The sequence below is a fragment of the Dendrobates tinctorius genome, unplaced genomic scaffold, assembly GCF_039654945.1.
Source record: "Dendrobates tinctorius isolate UK_male_01 unplaced genomic scaffold, ASM3965494v1 ptg000012l, whole genome shotgun sequence".
Lineage (NCBI taxonomy): Eukaryota > Metazoa > Chordata > Amphibia > Anura > Dendrobatidae > Dendrobates > Dendrobates tinctorius.
Window position 1 is genome coordinate 791,830 of NW_027361680.1, and position 24,892 is coordinate 816,721.

Below are 24,892 nucleotides of genomic sequence, written 5' to 3' on the forward strand. Positions count from 1 at the left end.
TGGAAGCCCAGTCAGACTTTGGGATGGAACATATCCTCCACACGCCGAGGATTGCAGGCTCTACGTCAATCAGGGATACCCCCACAGTCTACAGCTCCTACACCTCTTCCTCTTCAGCCTTCAACTCTGAAATGAACATATCAGTCAGAAGCTGGAAGCACTGGAGCACTGCCTCAGTCAAGTAGCAACAGGCAGTGCTGAAGTTAATCTGCATAGGAGGCAAACCGCACAATGCAGAAGAGTTGTGGACAGCGCTGAAAGAGCAGTCTGGATGACACCGCTGAACCTACAGCCAGGCATGGTCGTGTGTGACAGTGACCGGAACCTGGTGGCAGCTCTGAGGCAAGGTGAGCTCACACAAGTACCTTGCCTGGCCAATGTGCTTAACCTCGTGGTTTAACGTTTTCTCAAAGCTACCCAGAGCTGCTGGATCTGTGAAAGTATGCCATCTGTCTGCACATTGTAGAAAGTCAGCTACAGTTTCAGCCGCCCTATCTGTGCTTCAGCAGCATTTGCAGCTTCTGGCTCACCGACTGGTGTGTGATGTCCCCATGTGTTGGAACTCTACACTGCATATGTTGCAAAGGATTTGTGAGCAGAAGAGGGCAGTTGTTGAATACCAGGATCAAGGCCTCAGGAATGGACATGGATGTCAGAAAGATGGTGAGCGGTGATGACGCCATAATTAGCATCACCATCCCGCTTCTCAGCACTCTTAAAACATCTCTGCTCACAATTAAAGAGGCGGCATTGCAGGCAGAGCAGGAGGACATGGAGCAAAGGAACCATACAGGGTGATTACACTCAGCCCAGCCTCATGTTGTCACAACGTGGATTGGTAGACAATGAGGAGGAGGAGGAACAGGAGCTACTTTCATGCACTATAGACAGTACTACAAGCACAGCTGTCATACCGTCTGTTCAGCGGGGATGACCTGAGGACAGGGAGGAGGAGGATGAGGAGGAGGAGGACAGCATGGTCAGTCATCCTGTTGGTGAGGACATGGAAGTCTTGCCTTTTAGCAGTCTGGCATGCATGACTGACTTTACGTTGCGCTGCGCTTCTCGTGACCTTCGCATTATAAAAATTTTCTGTGTCACTCATTACTGGTTGGTGACACTACTAGACTCACGCTACAAGGAGAATTTTCAATCTCTTCTTCCAGAGGCAGAGAGGTGTACAAAAATGTTGCTGTACCAGAGGGCTCTTGTAGCAGAATTACTGAAAAAATTCCCATGTGAGAATGCTAGCAGCAGACGTCAGAGTTTGTTGTACAACCAACCAAGGAGTCCAAGCGAGAGAGACAGAAGTACAATCCAGCTCAGGCAGGGGAACAATGACAAAGTTCTGGGACAGTTTTCTCAGACCCTCCCATCGTGCTGGCACTGAGGCAATGGGTGCTGGCACAAGAAGTGCAATGTTCGGGAAGATGGTGAGGGAGTACCTTGTAGATCGTACAAGCATCCTTCCGGGATTCCTCTGTGCCTTTTAATTTTTGGATATCCAAGCTGGACACGTGGCATGAACTGGCTCTCTACGCCTTGGAGGTCAGGTCCTGGCCTGCCCTGCTGCTAGTGTTCTGTCAGAGCGGGTTTTTAGTGCAGCTGGTGGAATTATAACAGATAAGCGCATCCGCCTGTCAACTGACAATGCTGACTGGCTGACTCGATGAGCAAGTGCTGGATTGGGCAAGACTTCTGTACACCACCGAATGAAAACCACTGAAACATAACCTCAAATACATTGTCTTTTTTGTGGAGGTGTATTCTCATGCACCCTTCACAACCGCACATGGCTATCCGCTTCCTGATTTTGTCTGTTTGGTGTTATCCTCATCCTTATCCTCATCCTCATCATCCACAACCAGTAGAACACCAGGGTGAACGTATTCCGTGATGCAAAATCACTCAATTTTTGTGCAAGGGTGTTTTTATGATGCCCGTTACTAATTTGAAACCAAAACAAATGTTACTCCCCCAGGGGGAACTGTCATAAAAATGAGATGCACGTATATTCTTCCCATTTATTGTTATATTTTCCAGTTTTACTATCTCTGGACCATCCTCTTAGCACCTAGTGTATACCTCTACAATAGAAAAATATTGAAATACTATTATATTATATTTTAATTTATATCCCTGTCTCTGAGCTGTTGCTAGGGACAAACATATCTCGTTGGACTCATTCTGGCTTCATATGTATGAACCTGTGTTCGCCCCTCCCTTTTGTTATTTTCTTTCATAGGTGGATTCACATTTTTTATTTATTTGTTTGATTTCAGTATGATTTATTATTATTTCTCCTCATTTTTCGCCACTAGATCACCAGGGTTAACGTGGTCTGTGCTGCTACAATTTTTTGGCAAGGGTGTCTATGATGCCCATAGTATATTTTTAAAAAATGTACCCCCATGGGGAAATGTTTGTCAGCCCAGGCACTGCGTGTATGGGCATTATAATTCTAGGAGACCCAATCCTTTACATTGGGCCAAGTTTTTAATGAGGCCTTCATCAATGTCTCCTCATTCTCTGCCACTAGTTCATCAGGGTTAACGTGTTCTGTGCTGCGACAGAAAGTCCAATTTTTGGCAAGGGTGTCTATGATGCCCATAGTATATTTTTAAAAAATGTACCCCCCATGGGGAAATGTTTGTCAGCCCATGCACTTTGTATATGGGCATTACAAGTCTAGGAGACCTGCTCCTTAACATTGGGCCTAGTTTTTAATGAGGCCTTCATCAATGTCTCCTCATTCTCCGCCAGAAGATCACCAGGGTTAACGTGTTCTGTGCTGTTACTGCCAGTCCAAATTTTGGCAAGGGTGTTTTTATGATGCCCGTTAATAATTTGAAACCAAAACAAATGTTACTCCCCCAGGGGGAAATCTCATAAAAATGACATGTACGTATATTGTTCCCATTTATTGTTATAGTTTCCAGTTTTACTATCTCTGGACCATCCTCTTAGGGCCTAGTGTATACCTCTACAATAGAAAAATATTGAAATACTATTATATTATATTTTAATTTATATCCCTGTCTCTGAGCTGTTGCTAGGTTCAAACATATCTCGTTGGACTTATTCTGGCTTCATATGTATGAACCTGTGTTCGCCCCTCCCTTTTGTTATTTTCTTTCATAGGTGGATTCACATTTTTTATTTATTTGTTTGATTTCAGTATGATTTATCATTATTTCTCCTCCTTTTTCGCCACTAGATCACCAGGGTTAACGTGTTCTGTACTGTTACAGGCAGTCCAATTTTTTGGCAAGGGTGTCTATGATGCCCATAGTATATTTTTAAAAATGTACCCCCCATGAGGAAATGTTTGTCAGCCCAGGCACTGCGTGTATGGGCATTATAATTCTAGGAGACCCGATCCTTTACATTGGGCCTAGTTTTCAATGAGACCTTCATCAATGTCTCCTCATTCTCTGCCACTAGTTCATCAGGGTTAACATGTTCCATGCTGCTACAGCCAGTCCAATTTTTGGAAAGGTGTCTATGATCCCCATAAAATATTTTTTAAAAATGTACCCCCATGGGGAAATGTTTGTCAGCCCATACACTTACGAGTCTTTGTAATGGGACATTTTTTTTTAGGAGGCCCTCCTCCATGTTTCTTCCAAGGGAGGATTGGGGTGCATGCAAATTTCGCTCAAGGCGGCCCTTGCATTCAATGCATAAGGAAAATGTATGGCAGGACCAACTGAAGACTGTGAAGTGGGTTTTCATGTGGCCTTCCAGTATCTGGGTTCAAAGGCACATTGGGGTGCATATGACCTGACAGCAGGGTAGGCCTTGCATTCAATGCAACATTTTTTCAGGAGGCCCTCCTGTACCTCTCGTGAAAGGGGAATTGGGGTGTGTTGTAATTCTTGGCAGCCAAGCCCCTTACTGCATAGGCAATAACAGCATAGGAGACCCACTGTTTAATAATGGCCCTTTAGGAATATTAATGCCACCTTATGCACCTCTAAAAATAGGCTTTGTGACTTTAATAGTCCCTCCTTCAGAAATGAAACAAGATGTGTTTCCTTATGTGTCACACACCACATGGCCAGCTAGGGTTGTTAAATGTTACAATGACATTTCCCAGTGAATGCATTAGTATTGGTTGAAAGCAATGTTAAAGTTGAAAAACGCATCAAAAACGCTGCGTGTGAACATAGCAAAAGTGGTGGAGGAAAATTTTGGTCTGGGGTTAATTATTTTGCCATATATACAAGTCATTACCCTGGAAAGGATGTACCTTATGTACCTTAACATATTTCCCAACAAAATCCATTTTGGTTTCATTTTTGTATGTTTTTTGGTGCACCTATAAAAATGGCGTGAAACTCTAACAACATTTCTTACAGCTGTGACCTAGGAGTCAGAAATGCTTCCAGGGTCGATCCACATGATGTTCCTGTGTCATTTGAGCAATGTTTCCATCAATTTCTGATGTTTTTAGACCTTAAAAGGACCCCGGGGGGATTGCGGTAAAAAATGCGGTCTCCCATAGACATACATTGGGCTCGTTGCTCTGTCCAAGTACCCGAGAATTACAATTTGATCGACCTGAGCAACGAGCACCCGAGCATTTTAGTGCTCGCCCATCACTAATATATATATATATATATATATATATATCACAAAACTCAAGATAGAAAGCGGACGGCACCGCTGTTACCGTATGACTTCAAATGATGTGCGGCATACAGAAGCCCAGCAGCTGGGAATCTCGGGTGCCAGACCTGGAAACAGTCAATCCTGGGAATCCATGCAAAGAGAAAAGGTCGCACTCATCGAGATCGAGGTTTCACTGATTTATTGACATATCATGAACATGTCAAGTCGGGGGAGTGACATAAGGAGTGCAAGAAAGGCTGACAACGGCCGTTTCGTGCTGCTCGAGCGCTTCAACAGGTCACCGCCTATATATATTTCTATAGTCCTCAAGATGAAAGCAGCACACCAAAGAATTCCAGTCAAAATGCTATTTATTAGCCCATCTGGCTAGTTGCTCATACAGCGACATTTTGGACCTGGGAGTTGTGGACCTTGAGAAAGCCTGAGGTAGCCTGACTGCCATTAGGTACCAAGATGAGATCTTCCGACCCCTTGTGAGACCATATGCTGGTGCGGTTGGCCCTGGGTTCCTCCTAATGCAGGCAATGCCAGACCTCATGTGGCTGGAGTGTGTCAGCAGTTCCTGCAAGATGAAGGCATTGAAGCTATGGACTGGCCTACCCATTCCCCAGACCCGAATCCGATTGAGCACATCTGGGACAACATGTCTCGCTCCATCCACCAATGTCTTGTTGCACCACAGACTGTCCAGGAGTTGACAGATGCTTTAGTCCAGGTCTGGGAGGAGATCCCTCAGGAGAACATCCCCAACCTCATCAGGAGCATGCCCAGGCATTGCAGGGAGGTCATACAGGCACGTGGAGGTCACACAAAATACTGAGTATTATTTTGACTTGTTTCCACTTTAATTTTGTCTTGTTTTGATTTTCATTTTGACTTGTTTCAACTTTAATTTTGGGGGTCTCTCCAAATCCAGGCCTCCATTGGTTAAAAAATTTGATTTCCATTGATGATTTTTGTGTGATTATGAAACAGCACATTCAACTTTGTACAGAATAAAGTATTCAATGAGAATATTTTATTCATTTATATCTAGGATGTGTTATTTGAGTGTTCCCTTTATTTTTTGAGCAGTATATATATATATATATATATATCTCTGGACCGTGAAGAAGGCGCGTTTTACCGCTGAAACACGTAGTCCTATCTGCACTACTTTCCTGCGTTATTGCTGTTTTGAACTGCTTGGACCATTGTATTTTAATGGATTTATCAATAAAAAGAAAGAGAAAATAATTTTTTAACAGCATCCTGGATTGCTCACGTTATTGCTGGACTTTGCTCTGTCGCTATTCACATTTGTATGGATGGACTCCTACATCCAGATCCGGGCACAACGGAGTTAACCAGGTCAGCTGAGGTCCCAGGTGGTTCATAGGAGTGAGCTGGTCTACATTGTTGGATTTATATATATATATATATATATATATACAGTGGGGAAAAAAAGTATTTAGTCAGTCAGCAATAGTGCAAGTTCCACCACTTAAAAAGATGAGAGGCGTCTGTAATTTACATCATAGGTAGTCCTCAACTATGGGAGACAAACTGAGAAAAAAAAATCCAGAAAATCACATTGTCTGTTTGTTTTTTCATTTTATTTGCATATTATGGTGGAAAATAAGTATTTGGTCAGAAACAAGCAATCAAGATTTCTGGCTCTCACAGACCTGTAACTTCTTCTTTAAGAGTCTCCTCTTTCCTCCACTCATTACCTGTAGTAATGGCACCTGTTTAAACTTGTTATCAGTATAAAAAGACACCTGTGCACACCCTCAAACAGTCTGACTCCAAACTCAACTATGGTGAAGACCAAAGAGCTGTCAAAGGACACCAGAAACAAAATTGTAGCCCTGCACCAGGCTGGGAAGACTGAATCTGCAATAGCCAACCAGCTTGGAGTGAAGAAATCAACTGTGGGAGCAATAATTAGAAAATGGAAGACATACAAGACCACTGATAATCTCCCTCGATCTGGTGCTCCACGCAAAATCCCACCCCGTGGGGTCAGAATGATCACAAGAACGGTGAGCAAAAATCCCAGAACCACGCGGGGGGACCTAGTGAATGAACTGCAGAGAGCTGGGACCAATGTAACAAGGCCTACCATAAGTAACACACTACGCCACCATGGACTCAGATCCTGCAGTGCCAGACGTGTCCCACTGCTTAAGCCTGTACATGTCCGGGCCCGTCTGAAGTTTGCTAGAGAGCATTTGGATGATCCAGAGGAGTTTTGGGAGAATGTCCTATGGTCTGATGAAACCAAACTGGAACTGTTTGGTAGAAACACAACTTGTCGTGTTTGGAGGAAAAAGAATACTGAGTTGCATCCATCAAACACCATACCTACTGTAAAGCATGGTGGTGGAAACATCATGCTTTGGGGCTGTTTCTCTGCAAAGGGGCCAGGACGATTGATCCGGGTACATGAAAGAATGAATGGGGCCATGTATCGTGAGATTTTGAGTGCAAACCTCCTTCCATCAGCAAGGGCATTGAAGATGAAACGTGGCTGGGTCTTTCAACATGACAATGATCCAAAGCACACCGCCAGGGCAACGAAGGAGTGGCTTCGTAAGAAGCATTTCAAGGTCCTGGAGTGGCCTAGCCAGTCTCCAGATCTCAACCCTATAGAAAACCTTTGGAGGGAGTTGAAAGTCCATGTTGCCAAGCGAAAAGCCAAAAACATCACTGCTCTAGAGGAGATCTGCATGGAGGAATGGGCCAACATACCAACAACAGTGTGTGGCAACCTTGTGAAGACTTACAGAAAACGTTTGACCTCTGTCATTGCCAACAAAGGATATATCACAAAGTATTGAGATGAAATTTTGTTTCTGACCAAATACTTATTTTCCACCATAATATGCAAATAAAATGAAAAAAAAACAGACAATGTGATTTTCTGGATTTTTTTTTCTCAGTTTGTCTCCCATAGTTGAGGTCTACCTATGATGTAAATTACAGACGCCTCTCATCTTTTTAAGTGGTGGAACTTACACTATTGCTGACTGACTAAATACTTTTTTTCCCCACTGTATATATATATACACACACACACACACTACCATTCAAAAATTTGAGGTCACCCAGACAATTTTGTGTCTTCCATGAAAACTCTTAATATTATTAATCAAATGAGTTGCCAAATGAATTTAAAATCTAGTCCAGACATTGACAAGGTTCGAAAAACAGATTTTTATTTGAAATAATAATTTTCTCCTTCAAACTTTGCTTTCGTCAAAGAATGCTCCCTTTGCAACAATTACAGCATTGCAGACCTTTGGCATTCTAGCAGTTAATTTGCTGAGGTAATCTGGAGAAATTTTACCCCATGCTTCCAGAAGCCCCTCCCACAAGTTGGTTTGGCTTGATAGGCACTTTTTGGGTACCATACGGTCAAGCTGCTCTCACAACAGCTCATTGGGGTTGAGATCAGGTGACTGCGCTGGCCACTCCATTACAGATGGAATACCAGCTGCCTGCTTCTTCCCTAAATAGTTCTTGCATAATTTGGAGGTGTGCTTTGCATCATTGTCCTGTTGTAGGATGAAATTGGCTCCAATCAAGCGCTCTCCACAGGGTATGGCATGGCGTTGCAAAATGTAGTGATAGCCTTCCTTATTCAAAATCCCTTTTACCTTGTACAAATTTCCCACTTTACCAGCACCAAAGCAACCCAAGACCATCACATTACCTCCACCATGCTTGACAGATGGCATCAGGCACTCTTCCAGCATATTTTCAGTTGTTCTGCATCTCAGAAATGTTCTTCTGTGTGATCCAAACACCTCAAACTTGGATTTGTCTGTCCATAACAATTTTTTCCAATCTTCCTCTCTCCAATGTCTGTGTTCTTTTGCCCATATTAATCTTTGCCTTTTATTAGCCAGTCTCAGATATGGCATTTTCTTTGCCACTCTGCCCCGAAGGCCAGCATCCCGAAGTCGCCTCTTCACTGTAGACGTTGACACTAGCGTTTTGCGTGTACTATTTAATGAAGCTGCCAGTTGAGGACCTGTGAGGCATCGATTTCTCAAACTGCAGACTCTAATGTGCTCGTCTTGTTGCTCAGCTGTGCAGTGGGGCCTCCCACTTCTCTTTCTACTCTGGTTACAGCCTGTTTGTGCTCTCCTCTGAAGGGAGTAGTGCACACCGTTGTAGGAAATCTTCAGTTTTTTGGCAATTTCTCGCATGGAATAGCCTTTATTTCTAATAACAAGAATAGACTGTCAAGTTTCACATGAAAGTTCTTTTTTTTTTTTCTGGCCATTTTGAGAGTTTAATGGAACCAACAAATGTAATGCTCCAGAATCTCAACTAGATCAAAGGAAGGTCATATTTATAGCTTCTCTAATCAGCCAAAGTGTTTTCAGCTATGCTAACATACTTGTACAAGGGTTTTCAAGGGTATTCTAACCATCCATTAGCCTTCTTACATAGTTAGCAACACAAAGTACCATAAGAACACTGGAGTGATGGTTGTTGGAAATGGGCCTCTATATACGTATGAAGATATTGCATTACAAACCAGACGACAAAAACTTTTATGAGTTCAAAAATGCCCAGTTTTTGAATATACTTTCAAAATATCACACAAAAAACATTATTTTGTGCAAAATGTATAACCAATTTTATTAATATATATAAAATACATATAAGTACAGAACCTAATGAGTATATATAAGGTGGAAGACTAAGCAGCACACCACCAGACACAAAGTACAATAAAGTACTACACACCCAGTTGTGACTAGTGAGCAGGGTCTAGTGCAGGACATAAATACAAAATCATACCTATGATAAAGTGCCTGTGCATTTAGATACTAAGATCTCACACAAAAGAGAGGTATAAAAACATCGTATGTAAAAAGCAGCTGGGACAATGTTCCCTATATTCACTACTGGCACCTATCAGGTACAAAAAGGCCAAGTGTCCTGTATGTCCTATAATTTACCACTATGCCCAAAGAATCACACTAGCAGTGTGAGTGCACAAAATCCATATGTCTTACCCATGTGGGAAAGTCGAGTGATGCTGGCTCCGTCCCGACGCGTTTCGCTCAAAGGGCTTCCTCGGGGGGCTGTGTGGCCTATGTTATGGGCCAGATTCTCCTGAAACATTGGCCAGTTCTCAAGACAGATTCCTCCTTGAGCAGTATTTTACCTGAGTTTCCCCTTATGACTGCCAGGAGGGGGAAAAATTTGAAGGACCTACTAGTTAAAAGCCACTACGTGGCAGCCACCCCCAACCCTTTTTGGGGCACAACAACAACGTTGGGGTTGCCATCCTTGTGGCTCATGTCGTGCCTGTAGTAACATCATACGGGCTTTTTCATTTACGGCCTCCGATGGTGAAAAGGAATACCGCATTCTTACATATATTTCCTGCAGTTCACGGTATGTTGTATACTACGCAACGTGCCCTGCAATTTGATCTACGTGGGCTTGACATCCCGTGAACTGCGGGTTAGGACTCGTGAACATGTCAGGGATATCCAAGCAGCAAAGGAGGCTACTGATATCCCTGGCTTAAAGACATTACCCAGACATTTTAGGCTACGTTATAATTCCGATGCATCTGGACTATGTATACGGGGGATTGATCGGGTCCACTGTGGGATTAGAGGTGGCAATATTAAGCACACTCTGGCACAACTTGAGTGCCGATGGATTGTGACCTTGGGTACAATGACTCCTAAGGCCCTTAATGAGAAATTATCGTTTTCACCATTCCTTTGAGTAGCCTTGACTTTCTCTTGTTTCTTTTACGTGTTATGGGTTGTCTTTAATATATGTTTTTAATTTTTCGATAGTTTGTATATATATGAAATATTATCAGTCTGGCGCTTGAAGAACCCTCTTTCTGGCATTATTGAACTATGAAGATGTGGATCTTTATATTGGTTATCCAGGAGATAAAAGGACCATATATCAGCAATAAGTCACTTGAAGGAAGATGGATACGTACTGAGTCACATTTACACATTTGTATATATATATATATATATATATATATATATATATATATATATATGTATATATATACAGTCATGGCCAAAAGTATTGACACCCCTGCAATTCTGTCAGATAATACTCAGTTTCTTCCTGAAAATGATTGCAAACACAAATTCTTTGGTATTATTATCTTCATTTAATTTGTCTTAAATGAAAAAACACAAAAAGAATTGTCCTAAAGCCAAATTGGATATAATTCCACACCAAAAATAACAAAGAGGGTGGACAAAAGTATTGGCACTGTTTGAAAAATCATGTGATGCTTCTCTAATTTATGTAATTAACAGCACCTGTAACTTACCTGTGGCACCTAACAGGTGTTGGCAATAACTAAATCACACTTGCAGCCAGTTAACATGGATTAAAGTTGACTCAACCTCTGTCCTGTGTCCTTGTGTGTACCACATTGAGCATGGAGAAAAGAAAGAAGACCAAAGAACTGTCTGAGAACTTGAGAAACCAAATTGTGAGGAAGCATAAGCAATTTCAAGGCTACAAGTCCATCTCCAAAGACCTGAATGTTCCTGTGTCTACCGTGCACAGTGTCATCAAGAAGTTTAAAGCCCATGGCACTGTGGCTAACCTCCCTAGATGTGGCCGGAAAAGAAAAATTGACAAGAGATTTCAACGCAAGATTGTGCGGATGTTGGATAAAGAACCTCCACTAACATCCAAACAAGTTCAAGCTGCCCTGCAGTCCGAGGGTACAACGGTGTCAACCCGTACAATCCGTCGGCGTCTGAATGAAAAGGGACTGTATGGTAGGAGACCCAGGAAGACTCCACTTCTTACCCCGAGACATAAAAAAGCCAGGCTGGAGTTTGCCAAAACTTACCTGAAAAAGCCTAAAACATTTTGGAAGAATGTTCTCTGGTCAGATGAGACAAAAGTAGAGCTTTTAGGGCAAAAGCAACAACATAGAGTTTACAGGAGAAAAAAAGAGGCATTCAAAGAAAAGTACACGGTCCCTACAGTCAAACATGGCAGAGGTTCCCTGATGTTTTGGGGTTGCTTTGCTGCCTCTGGCACTGGACTGCTTGACCGTGTGCATGGCATTATGAAGTCTGAAGACTACCAACAAATTTTGCAGCATAATGTAGGGCCCAGTGTGAGAAAGCTGGGTCTCCCTCAGAGGTCATGGGTCTTCCAGCAGGACAATGACCCAAAACACACTTCAAAAAGTACTAGAAAATGGTTTGAGAGAAAGCACTGGAGACATCTAAGGTGGCCAGCAATGAGTCCAGACCTGAATCCCATAGAACACCTGTGGAGAGATCTAAAAATGGCAGTTTGGAGAAGGCACCCTTCAAATATCAGGGACCTGGAGTAGTTTGCCAAAGAAGAATGGTCTAAAATTCCAGCAGAGCATTGTAAGAAACTCATTGATGGTTACCGGAAGCGGTTGGTCGCAGTTATTTTGGCTAAAGGTTGTGCAACCAAGTATTAGGCTGAGGGTGCCAATAATTTTGTCCGGCCCATTTTTGGAGTTTTGTGTGAAATGATCAATGTTTTGCTTTTTGCTTCATTCTCTTTTGTGTTTTTTCATTTAAGACAAATTAAATGAAGATAATAATACCAAAGAATTTGTGTTTGCAATCATTTTCAGGAAGAAACTGAATATTATCTGACAGAACTGCAGGGGTATCAATACTTTTGGCCATGACTGTATATATATATATATATATATATATATATATATACATATATACACACATGTATGATCTGTGAAATTCTCTCTATGCCCTGGAATATGTCTCTCTATCTGTCATCTGACTAATATACTAATAGGGGCATTGAGTTGTGTGAATATTGCCTTTCTCTCCTCTTTTTCCCTTGTTTTCTCTTTGTCCCTTATGCTAATTGTATGTATGTAACGAGATTGTGTTTATAAATTATGTATGGTGATGCTACTATTATAATAAGTTTAACTGTACGCTACTCTTTCTCTGGACATGCATTATACCCACTATTATGGGTGATTTTTAGGCATATTGGGATATAGTGATAAGTATGTTTTGGTATTTACATCCCTGTGCTGGTTTTGTGTGTGGCCGCATCGGGGAGGGAGCATGCGCGGTGCATGCGCCTGCCGCGCCGTGAAAGGCATCCACACGGTGCCGGCGCTCGTCTGGGTATCTATGGTAACATGGGTGCTATGATGCGTGTCGACTTCGGGATGGCCGGAAATGACGCGGCGGGGACATCGCGTCCGCCACGCATGCGCCGCCATGATGGCCGCGCACACCAGGCCTTCAGTAGTTCAATTTGTGTCAGTATAAAGGGGTTCCTGGCCCATAACATAGGCCACACAGACCCCCGAGGAAGCCCTTTGAGCGAAACGCACGGGGGCGGAGCCAGCACCACTCGACTTTTCCACATGGGTAAGACATATGGATTTTGTGCACTCACACTGCTAGTGTGATTCTTTGGGCATAGTGGTAAATTATAGGACATAAAGGACACTAGGCCTTTTTGTACCTGATAGGTGCCAGTAGTGAATATAGGGAACATTGTCCCAGCTGCTTTTTACATATGATGTCTTTATACCTCTCTTTTGTGTGAGATCTTAGTATCTAAATGCACAGGCACTTTATCATAGGGCATTAGTGTATGATTTTGTATTTATGTCTGCACTAGACCCTGCTCACTAGTCACGACTGGGTTTGTATTGCTTTATTGTACTTTGTGTCGGGTGGTGTGCTGCTTAGTGTTCCACCTTAGATATACTCATTAGGTTCTGTACTTATATGTATTTTATATATATTAATAAAATTGGTTATACATTTTGCACAAAAGAATGTTTTTTGTGTGATTTTTTGACATAGGTTCCCCCTATAATAACCAGCAAACGCTTTGCAGACAGCTGCGAGCTGATATTAATAACCTAGGAAGGGGCCATGAATACTGCCCCCCAAGGCTGAAAACATCAGCTCTAAGCCACACCAGAAAAGGCGCATCTCTAAGATGCGCTAATTCTGGCATTTAGCCTCACTCTTCCCACTTGCCTTGCAGCGGTGGCAAGTGGGGTGATAGTTGGAGGGGTTGATGTCACCTTTGGTTTGTCAGTTGACATCAAGCCCTGAAGTTAGTATTGGAGAGGCATCAATAAGATAAGAAAAAGTAGGAATTAGTCCTAAAGGTAATGGTATTGTAAGCAGTCCATCATGACAGCACCACCAGGAGGTTGTCCTTCTTATCCTTGATAGGGACAGGAACACAGAAGAGGTAAAATAGCTCCTCCCCACCAAAACCCTTCAGTGATTTTCTAAGTGCCACACCAGGATGTATGCAACGCAATTTTATTGAACTTCCATCTACGCATGTTACATCACATATCAAACTAGAAATCCAAGGGAGGGTATATAAGGGTGCTGTTATGATGGACTCCTGGAAGTACCATTACCGGTAGAACTATTTCCTACTTTGCAGTACGTCCCTCCTGACAGCACCACCAGGAGAATTAACAAATTACTCCAACTAGGGCGGGATTACAGCCTGGAGGACTTTCCTCACAAAGGCTGTTTGAAGATTTGCCGTAACATTTAATTTATAATGTTTGCAAAAGGTATTAAATTTAGACCAGGTTGCGGCCCTGCATATCTGGTCCATGGATGCTCCCGCGCTCTCTGCCCATGAGGCAGAAACGGCTCTTAGGGAATGAGCCCTAAGGTTTTCTAGCGGAGTTTCCCCCGCCGACACATATACTGCACTGATAGTTGATTTCAACCACCTAGCCAGGGTAGCTTTCGATGCCTTCTTCCCTCTGTTTTTGCCTGCCATCTGGATAAAGAGGTTAGAGTCTACTCTCCAGTCTTTCGTAAGATCTAAGTATTGGAGGATGGCTTTTTTAACGTCCAAGAGGTGGAGAAAGCATTCTTTCTCGTTGTTGTAATTCTGGCAGAAAGCAGGTAGTACTATCTCTTGACTCAGGTGGAAATCGGTAACCACCTTGGGAAGAAAGGCCGGATTTAATTTTAAGACGGTGCAGTCTTCCTGGATTTTTAAATATGGATGGTCCATAGACAGGGCCTGAACTCCCCTATGCGTCTAGCAGTAGTTATTGCTACTAGAAATAGGGTTTTAAATGTCACTGATTTTAAGAGGGCCTGCTCTAGTGGTTCATATGGATTCTTGCGTAGCTCATTTAGGACCAAGCTGAGATCCCAAGGTGGTATCGAGCTATAGATTGTGGGTCTCATATGCTGTGTGGCTTTTATGAACCTCACTGCCCAGGGATGATTGGCTAGGGGAAAGTCAAAGTATGAACCTAAGGCTGACACTTGCACTTTCAGCGTACTAGGCCTTTGTCCTTTGTCGAAGCCCGCCTGGAGAAAGTCGAGGATATGAGGAATATTTGGACCCTGGGTGACTGATCCTGGCACCTTACATTGAGAAAAGAATGTTTTCCAGATTTTCCGGTATATGGCTGAGGTTACAGGCTTCCTACTATTCTGCATAGTAGATATTACTGGGTCATAGAGTCCCTTTGATTTTAGGATCTCTGACTCAGGATCCAGGCCGATAGCTATAGCATTTCTGGTCTCTGGTGTACTAGGGGTCCTTGAGTTAAAAGGTCCCGCCTCTCTGGTAGTAATATCGGATCTTCCCATGCCATCCATTTTAGTAGGGAGAACCAGCTTCTTTTGGGCCAGTAAGGAACAATCAATATTACTAATGCTCTGCTTTCCTGGATCTTTCTTAAGACCCTTGGTGTAAGAGGGAGTGACGGGAAGGCGTAAGCAAGCTCCATGTTCCATTCCTGAGCCAAAGCGTCTACTCCTGTTGGGTTGTCTGCCGGGTTGAGAGAAAAGAATTTCTTTGTTTTTGAATTTTTCCTTGTGGCGAGTAAGTCGATTTCTGGTGTCCCCCAGTGTTGGGATAGCTTTCTGAAGACTTCATCGCTTAGTGACCACTCTGAAGGTTGGAACTTCTCACTGCTCAGGAAGTCCGCTACCTGATTTCTGGATCCCTTCAGGTGGACTGCCGTAATTGATATTATTATCTAAATGGAGATTCAGTGGTGCTTGTATATGAGTGTAATTCCAGCAGCAAACACTAAGACACTAAGACACTAAGACACCTGTCACAAGGGTGTCAAAGAAATAAGGTAAAATAACTAATAATATTAGTGTGCGCTTGGAACACTCAAAGAAGAGGGAAATCTAAATTAGACAGTTAGTCTTTGAAACATGTTGGAAAGTCCATTGGTCCCCGTCGCAACCACCAGCAAGTGAAACTGACGTGGTCATGTGTTGACTCACATCACGAAGGTTCTGTATACCTGGAGCAGCTCACAGACGCCGGGAGCACGAGAGGCCGCTCATGTCTGCTCCATAGCTGGAGGTACACTGACAGGAGGCTGCCACCAGCTGGGGCAGGCCCTGTAACTCGTCTATACCCCAGTGTACAAACCCCCCCCTCCTTTTCCAAGCGCTGGAGCAAAAAGCGCTATTTTAACTTGCACCGCTTACTGGAGTGAGGACTTCGCATCGCATTATCTTTACAGGTACCGCTCTCTGACTTGTGCATTTACTATTGCGGCTACTCTGCACAGCCGTTCACAGGCTGCAATTTGACTTTGACTTTTTTTTTTCTATAACCACCCAATTTAGATTTCCCTCTTCTTTGAGTGTTCCAAGCGCACACTAATATTATTAGTGATATTATTATCTGTTCTGCTCAGTGAAAGATTTTGTGTGCTAGGTCCTGTAGGTGACGGTGTCTGGGGCCTCCGTGATGTTGAAGGAAGGCAACTGTAGTTGAGTTGTCCGAGAAGATCCTGACATTCTAACCCCTCAGTTCTTCTTGGCATGTCTTTAGCACCTCCCAGACCGCTCTGAGCTCTCTGTAATAGGAGGAGCGGTTGCGTATTGATGGGCCCCATGTCCCCTGGAGGTATCGACCTTCCATGTGAGCCCCCCAGCTTCTGAGACTGGCGTCGGTAAGTGATGCTTGTACATGGCAACAGTCTCCAGGGTCTTCCTTTTTGTGTGTGTTTGTCCACCAGGATAGGGACTGCTTTCCTTCCTCGGAGAGCCTCTGCGTTTGTCCCTGATAGGGACAGGAAAAACACTGGAGGGTGTTGGTGGGGAGGGGCTATCTAACCTCTTCTGTGTTCTTGTCCCTATCAAGGATAAGAAGGACCAGCTACTGGTGGTGCTGCCAGGAGGGGCGTCCTGGAAAAAGGCCTTTTCCACGGCGCTCACGCTGATGTCAGAAAGGTGAAGTGAGTTCATTGACTGGAACTCACAGGACCTGTTTGATGGCAAAGAGAGCAGAACTTTCTCACGTTCGTTTGCCCTTAGACAGGGAATAGCAGTTCACTCAGAGCTCAGTGTCTGCTGGATGACAGGCTGCATGGTCACATCATGCAACCATGCAGCCTGCCATCTAGATTTAGAAGAGCTAGACCCGTCGTGGGACAAATGATTTAGCAGCATCTCTGCAGAAAGGTGAGGAATACTGTTGTTTGTTTTTTTGCCTCTTTTGCAGATGACTAGGGCATCGGGGGAGAAAAGACAAGGACATAAGTGTGGTTTAATTAAGATTATTAAAGGAGTCTGCGTCTTTCTTTCAATTAAAGAACTTTTTTTGTGGGTGTCTGTGTTTTCTTGCAATGTGACTATGGGGTTAGTAATGGGGCATCTTATTGACACCTCTCATTACTAACCTTGGGGCTTGATGTCACCTGACAATACAAAGGTGACATCAACCCCCCCAACATCACACCACTTGCCACCGCTACAGGGCAAGTGGGAAGAGCAAGGCTAAGTGCCAGAATTGGCGCATCTTAGAGATGCACCTTTTTTGAGGTGGCTCAGAGCTGATGTTTTTAGCCTGGGGGGCAGTATCCATTGTCCCTTCCTAGGCTATTAACCCCTTCACCCCAAAGCCTGTTTTCATCATCTTGACCAGGCCAATTTTTACAATTCTGACCACTGTCACTTTATGATGTCATAATTCTGGAATGATTCAACGGATCCCACTGATTCTGAGAATGTTTTCTCGTGACATATTGTACTTTATGATAGTGGCAAAATTTCTTTGATATGACTTGCATTTATTTGCTAAAAAAATGGAAATTTGGCAAAAATTTAGAAAATTTTGCAATTTTCAAACTTTTATTTTTTATTCCCTTAAATCATAGTCATGTCGCACAAAATAGTTAATAAATAACATTTTTCACATGTCTACTTTACATCAGCCCAATTTTAGAAATATAATTTTTTTGTTAGGAAGTTATAAGGTTAAAAGTTGACCAGTGATTTCTTATTTTTACAACAAAATTTGTAAAACCATTTTTTTAGAAACCCCCTCACAATTGAAGTGACTTTGAGGGGCCTATATGACAGAAAATAACCAAAAATGACACCATTCTAAAAACTGAACCCCTCAAGGTACTCAAAACCACATTCAAAAAGTTTATTAACCCCTCAGGTGCTTAACAGGAATGTGGAAGAAAAAAATAAACATTTACTTTTCTGTCACAAATATTTTCCTTTAGACTTAATTTTCTTTTACTTTTGCAAGGGTAACAGGAGAAAATGGACCATACATTTTGTTGTGCAATTTCTCCTGACCATGCGGATACCCCATATGTGGAGAAAATCTACTGTTTTGGCGCACGGCAGGGCTTGGAACGGAGGGCCATTTAACTTTTTCAATGTAAAATATGCTGGAATAATTAGCGGACGCCAAGTCGTTTTTGGAGAGCCCCTGATGTGCCTCAACAGTGTAAACCCCCCCACAAGTGACACCATCTTGGAAACTAGACCCCTTTTCTAATTGTGCATTGAGCACCTTGAAAGACAACTGACAACATCTGTTACTGGACGGGCTACTCTACTCCCATCCTTTGGCAGTCGCACAGCGGTACATCTTGTACAGTGTATGGTAAGCGCTGCATCAAGTGGCCTCTCCTCCTCTTCCACTACCTTAACATTACCCACAGTGCAATCCTCATTGGTGGCACCCCAATTACTCTCGTTTGCCCCCGCGTTACAACTCTCCATCCACCTAAATGACTGTGCAGAACCACAGATTGGCAAGTCTGCAGAGCGGTTAACACATTCTATTCCATGGGTACAAGAGGTTTGCGCCAAAGATTTACAGAATCCAGAGGAAGAAAGCATCTGCGCAGATACACAAATTTTTTTTCTGTTGGATTCGGGGCCGGACGAAGTAGGGTTCAAACAGAATCCAGACCCTCATCACCAGATATTAATCCTCTGGGATGGAGATGATTCTGATGAAACTCAAATACCTGAAGTGCACACAGACTGTAGTGTGCTGTCAGGCTGCAAAGAGGAGGGTGATTCTAAGGGCGAGAAGTTTGAGAACAGAGGATGTTGATGAGATTGTAGCTCTCACTTGGTGTAAACCCAGAGGCACCAAGCTCAGCAGAGGACGTGGAGGAGGAAGACGAGGAAGTTATGTTGTGGCTTTCCGCACAGACAAGGAGTGATGAAACCACGACATGCACTGCATTGCTTATCCAAAACTCTGGCTGTGGAAAAAAGTGGTCACGAGTGTGCAGTTTGCAGGAGCAGGCAAGGGTTGCCTAGCCTGGGCCTTTTTTGAGACTACAAAGGATGACCCAACTCACATTATCTGCCAACTTTACAAAAAAGTGACTCATTTGGAGGTAAAAATTGCAATAATTTGACTACTACATGCATGAACCGGCCCACACACAATCAACATGCATTAATCTTGGGAATTTCACTTCCAATATAGTATAATGCACTCCCCATAGGCTTCCATACAGTATAATGCACTCCCCATATTAATCCATATAGTATAATGCACTCCCCATAGTCCTCCATACAGTATAATGTATCCCCATAGACCACCATATAGTATAATGGACTCCCCCATAGACCTCCATACAGTATAATGTACTCACTCCATAAGCCTCTATATTATATAATACACTGCCCATAGGTCTCCATATAGTGTAATACACTCCACATAGGCCTCTATATAGTATTATGCACTCCCCATAGGCCTCAATAAAGTATAATGCACTCCACATAAAAATATATACAATACTCCCATCTGATGATGAGAGAAGGAGCATGAGCTGACGCTCCCTTTATAATCATTGCTTTCAACTATATCGGACCCATTGTGTCCGCGTGGCAGTACAGTGAGATTGTGCACTGCTCATGCCGATATTAAGATTAAGATAGCGTAGCTCCAGGCAAGCCCCTCAGAATGAGGGGCCTGGGGCAATAGCACCCACTGCCCCCCTGGTAGCTATGCTACTGTATCCCATCATTTCTGAACACAGTGAAAGTACCCATATTTGTCACCCCATCATGGCTCTTGTCAAGCCAGGTTGCTGTAAAATGCTGACTATACCATAATCATAATTTGTGTCTGACATTAGAGCCTATGAATCATTCTTTTAGTTTGCATGTGCAAACTAAATGTGCAGATATTGTTAGCACATTTATTTTTCCTAGATTCATGCTTATTACTAGCCACCTCCCTTACTCTCCTGCAAGACCAAGCCCCTCCAATCCTCTTTAACCATCTTCCGCCCTCACCACTCCACTGAAACTGCCCTGGCCAAAATTACTAATGACTTGCTCACAGCCAAAGCTAACAGACAGTTCTCCATCCTCCTCCTTCTCGACCTGTCCTCTGCCTTCGACATAGTCGACCACTGCCTACTGCTACAGATTCTTTCTTCCCTTGGCATCAGAGACCTTGCCCTGTCCTGGATTGCCTCATACCTTTCTGACCGCACATTTATATATGCGTTTCCCACTCCCACACTACCTACTCATCCCGCCCTCTCTCTGTTGGAGTCCCCCAAGGCTCTGTCCTAGGGCCCCTACTTTTTTCCATCTATACCCTTGGCCTAGGACAACTCATAACGTCCCAGGGCTTCAAGTACCACCTGAATGCGGACGACACTCAGATCTACCTCTCTGGCGCAGATGTCATCTCTCTGCTGTCCAGAATCCCAGAGTGTCTATCAGCCATATCCTCCTTTTTCACCTCTTGCTTTGTAAAACTCAATGTAGACAAAACTGAACTCATTATCTTTCCTCCATCTCATGTATCTTCCCTACCCGATCTATCTATTATGGTAAACGGCATCACGCTCTCTCCCGCACCTGAAATCCACTGCATCGGAGTAACTCTCAACTCTGCCCTGTCCTTCAAACCACATGTCCAAACTCTTGCCACCTCCTGTCGCCTCCAACTCAAAATATTTCCAGAATCCGTCCCTTCCTCAGCCCTCAATCTACTAAAACTCTTGTACATGCCCTCATCATCTCCCGCCTTGACTACTGCAACACTCTCCTCTGTGGCCTCCCTGCTAACTCTCTTGCACCACTCCAGTCTGTCCTCAACTCTGCTGCCCGACTAATCCACCTCTCTCCACGCTACTCCCCTGTCTCTCCCCTCTGCAAATCCCTCCACTGGCTCCCAATTCCCCAACGAATCCAGTTCAAGCTACAAACACTGACCTTCAAAGCCATCCACAACCTGTCCCCTCCCTTTATCTCTGAACTAATCTCCCAATATCTTACCTCATGTAATCTTAGATCCTCCCAAGACCTCCTACTCTCCTCCACACTTATTCGTTCCTCACACAACCGCCCCCAAGATTTCTCCCGAATATCCCCATCCTCTGGAACTCCATGCCTCAACACGTCCGGTTATCTACCATCCTCGGATCCTTCAAACAGAACCTGAAAACCCATCTTTTCAGGAAAGCTTACAGCCTGCAATAACCATTCTGCCGCCTCACCACCGCCTCATCACCACCAGAGCTGCTGCACCCCCGACCTTCTGTCTCTTCCCCATTATCCCGTAGAATGTAAGTCCGCAAAGACAGGGTTCTCTCCCCTCTGTACCAGTCTGTCATTGTAAATTTGTTTACTGTAAACGATATCTATAATTTTGTATGTAACCCCCTTCTCATGTATAGCACCATGGAATTAATGGTGCTATATAAATAAATGTAACACATGCACAGGGAACTGTTAGAGCATCTACTGGAATGCTGGAGCTTACAGACTCTAAGAAGAGTTTTGCAGTGGCTGTTAAACAGGGACCTACAGACACTAATCGTTTTTCTCCTGAGTGGCAGAAGACTACAACTCACAGGGATCCTTGTTCCAGTGAGATGATAGAAGAAGGGACGAGGAGGGACTTGGGGAGGACGCTGTGGAGGAAATGAAAGTAAATGTGCAGAGGAGAGAGAACGTGGCTGCTGCTGGTTATGAGAAACAGAGCAGTGTGGATCTTGATTCTCCTAAGTTGCAGTGTGGGGGACCCCGCGGAGATACCAGTGTTGCCAGAGAGAGCAAGGATCCAGAGAGTCCTGCCAGTACGCCCATCGGATAAAGGTCTAAATCCTGCAGCCCTCAGCTGGAGTATAAAGAATCCTCCGACTGTTGGAGACACAGTGAGCTTTCTGCTGAGACTTATGATTCTATCAGCGCGACTTACAGTGAGTACACTGCAACCGAGACTACTGACAGCAACATTCATTTAAGTGCACCTACGTTTTGTACTTTGCGCGCCAACCTTCCTTTGCGCGCCAACATCCGCGGCAACTGGGCCCCAACGGTCGGACTGAGTAAATGCAAAAGAGGGGGAATTGGCCATGTTATATTTGCAGGGTTGGGGTTTAGTTAGTCTATGATGGGTATATGACGTTTATACACAAACAAGAAGTATTCAGCTCACCCCTCTTCACTCCTGATCACACCTCCGACGCACGGAAACACCCTGACCCGGGTGTATAGTGCATGCACAACATAAAGAAGGATTTTTCCAGCGTCTCCAGGAGATCAAATAATAATTGCTTTATTGAGAATATAAAATCTTCATACCATCAGGTAAAAACGACATAAAGAGGCGTATGGAGGGGAGCAATTTCCAATTGCTCCCCTCCATACGCCTCTTTATGTCGTTTTTACCTGATGGTATGAAGATTTTATATTCTCAATAAAGCAATTATTATTTGATCTCCTGGAGACGCTGGAAAAATCCTTCTTTATGTTGTGCATATGACGTTTATAGAGCACAGTAAATAGCATTGTATGTTTATTCCTGTAAATCCATTTTAATTCTGCTTCATAGCAATAAATCTGTTAAACTGTTTTACTCCTGCTTCCTGAGTGTGTACCGAGCTGTGGCAGGGGTTTCCCGAATAAAGCCCTGGCTGAAGATAACTGTCCTTCTGCAGCCCAGAGACAGAGCTCCAATCAAGATTCGGGTGGAGACACTGCGTACAGAAGAGGTGAGACCCCCCATAACACCCAGGGTACAGTGGTAGCCTAAAGGGGTGTTACATAAATAATAATAATAACCATTACTATATCGGCTCTATCAGTTCGAACTCTCCTCTTTTCATTACAACTGCTCTCCCTGCATCTACTAGATCCTTCTTTAAAAGCTCCTCCATAGTTATAACCATTCTTCCAACCAACACAGCTGAACCCTCTCAATTTAGGTGTAGCCTACCCTTAAAATAAAACCTGTAGTCAACAGAGAAATCCATTTTTCACAATTTCTAACTTTTTCCACTTTTTTATGTAACTCCATAGACTGCAACTGTCTTTAAAGTGACTCTCATGGCCTTGGTACTATTTCTGGCATCTCTAATATCAGCCAAAGTGGCATCTTTACTAGAGTTTGCCAGCAAAGGTTTTGGCTCCCTTACACTGTCCCACTGCCCTTTCTTTTAAATGTTACCTAGATTTCTACTTCGGGGTCCTGATCTTACCCACCTCCATATCATTGGCCCCAGCTGAAGCATGCTCAGCAAGCTCTAAACTCCACTCCATGTTTGCAGTGTTCCTCAGAGTGTTGCAAACAGTATATTTAGATCCATTACTCGGCCTTCCAAATATATAGCACGCTGACATAGAGCGCAGAGATTTTCAGCCTTAGGCCGGGGTCACACTACCGTAGAATACGGACGAGTGCTATGCGAGAAAACATCGCATAGCAATCGGACCAGTATTAATCTATGGGGCAGCTCACATCACCGTATTTTTTCTCAGGTGTAATCGACATGCATGTAAAATCACAGCATGCTTCGATTGTATGCGTATATCGTCCAATACTCTCCAATGCAAGCCTATGGGTGAGAGAAAAGCTTGGACACCACATGGACTATTCATCTAGCTTGCGACAAATACGCACACATTTTGCTCATTTCAGCCCATTGAGCCATTTAATTCAATTGGGAAATCAGTGAGAAAAGTAAAGCCATACGGATGTCCTATGGATACAAACGTGCGAGAAAATTGCATCATCGCATTGCAGACGCATTACACACGGATGACCATATGGAGAACACCCTGGCCTTAAATGACTCTTGAAAGCTTGCATACATCTCACAAGACACACACTTGACATCATTGTCTATGGAGCACAAGCTTAAATGTGGATAAACTGTGAAGAAAATAAGAAATGTACAGTTGCAATCAAAATCATTCAATCAACATTGCAAATTGAAAATTTATTAGCAGAGTATACAAACTTTCTCCTGTTTGCAATAAGCAAATGAAACGAGAACGATCTAAAAAAAAATCTCAACACTACTAATGTAGCAAGTAATTTTTCTGAATTCAACACAAAATGTCAATTTTAACGACTATTGCAGCCTCGAATCTGAAGCAAGTAATCAAGGGCTTCATTGGTTAAACAGGTGCGCTAGCTTTAAAATAAGATTTTATCATCAATAGTTTGATTATTCTTAGAGAAATGTAGAGATCAATAATGTGAAATGCATTGTACGTATTAAACAACTCAATTGTTACAGGTGCAGGAAAAAAGCTACCAAAACAATAAAAAGAGCAAAGACTTTCAGCATTAGAGGAATAGACCTGTCCATGGTATTTGCAAGAACACGAGTCTGGGTTGGCTTTATAACACGATTCAACTGAGTCAAGATGGCCTCTCTGGCACCACTCCATTTTCCAGGGCCTGAAAGCCGATACTGGTAGGGCGTACAAGGTCCAAAAAACACATGCAAAGCCAACCAAGGATCAGTAAGTAACAGTTTGAATACATTGGGCTTTACACCAGCCAATGTAGCCAGTTCATCCATATAGTCCACATAATCCACTTGTATAGTATGGCGCTGGCTGTCCACATAGCTTAAAAAAAAAGAAAAAAGTTTTAATATACAAAAATACAGTGTTGTCACATAATAACAATTGTTACCATAGAATGTAAAAATAATAAAGATAAGAAAAATTGA

At 43.3% G+C, this 24,892-nt stretch overlaps 1 protein-coding gene across 4 annotated transcripts in view; it reads right to left on the reverse strand.

The window, feature by feature from the left end:
* The window catches only part of LOC141065779 (flavin-containing monooxygenase 5-like), an 816,973-nt gene that overhangs the window by 591,202 nt on the left and 200,879 nt on the right, over positions 1–24,892 (reverse strand). The window contains exon 9 of one of the 4 annotated variants that reach the window (XM_073557937.1): positions 24,134–24,788. The exons of the other annotated variants lie outside the window; for them this stretch is intronic. Coding sequence (XP_073414038.1) covers positions 24,446–24,788 — 343 coding nt within the window. The 3' untranslated portion in view covers positions 24,134–24,445. Of the gene's footprint in view, positions 1–24,133; positions 24,789–24,892 lie in introns of those variants that run through there. 4 annotated transcript variants of the gene reach the window in all.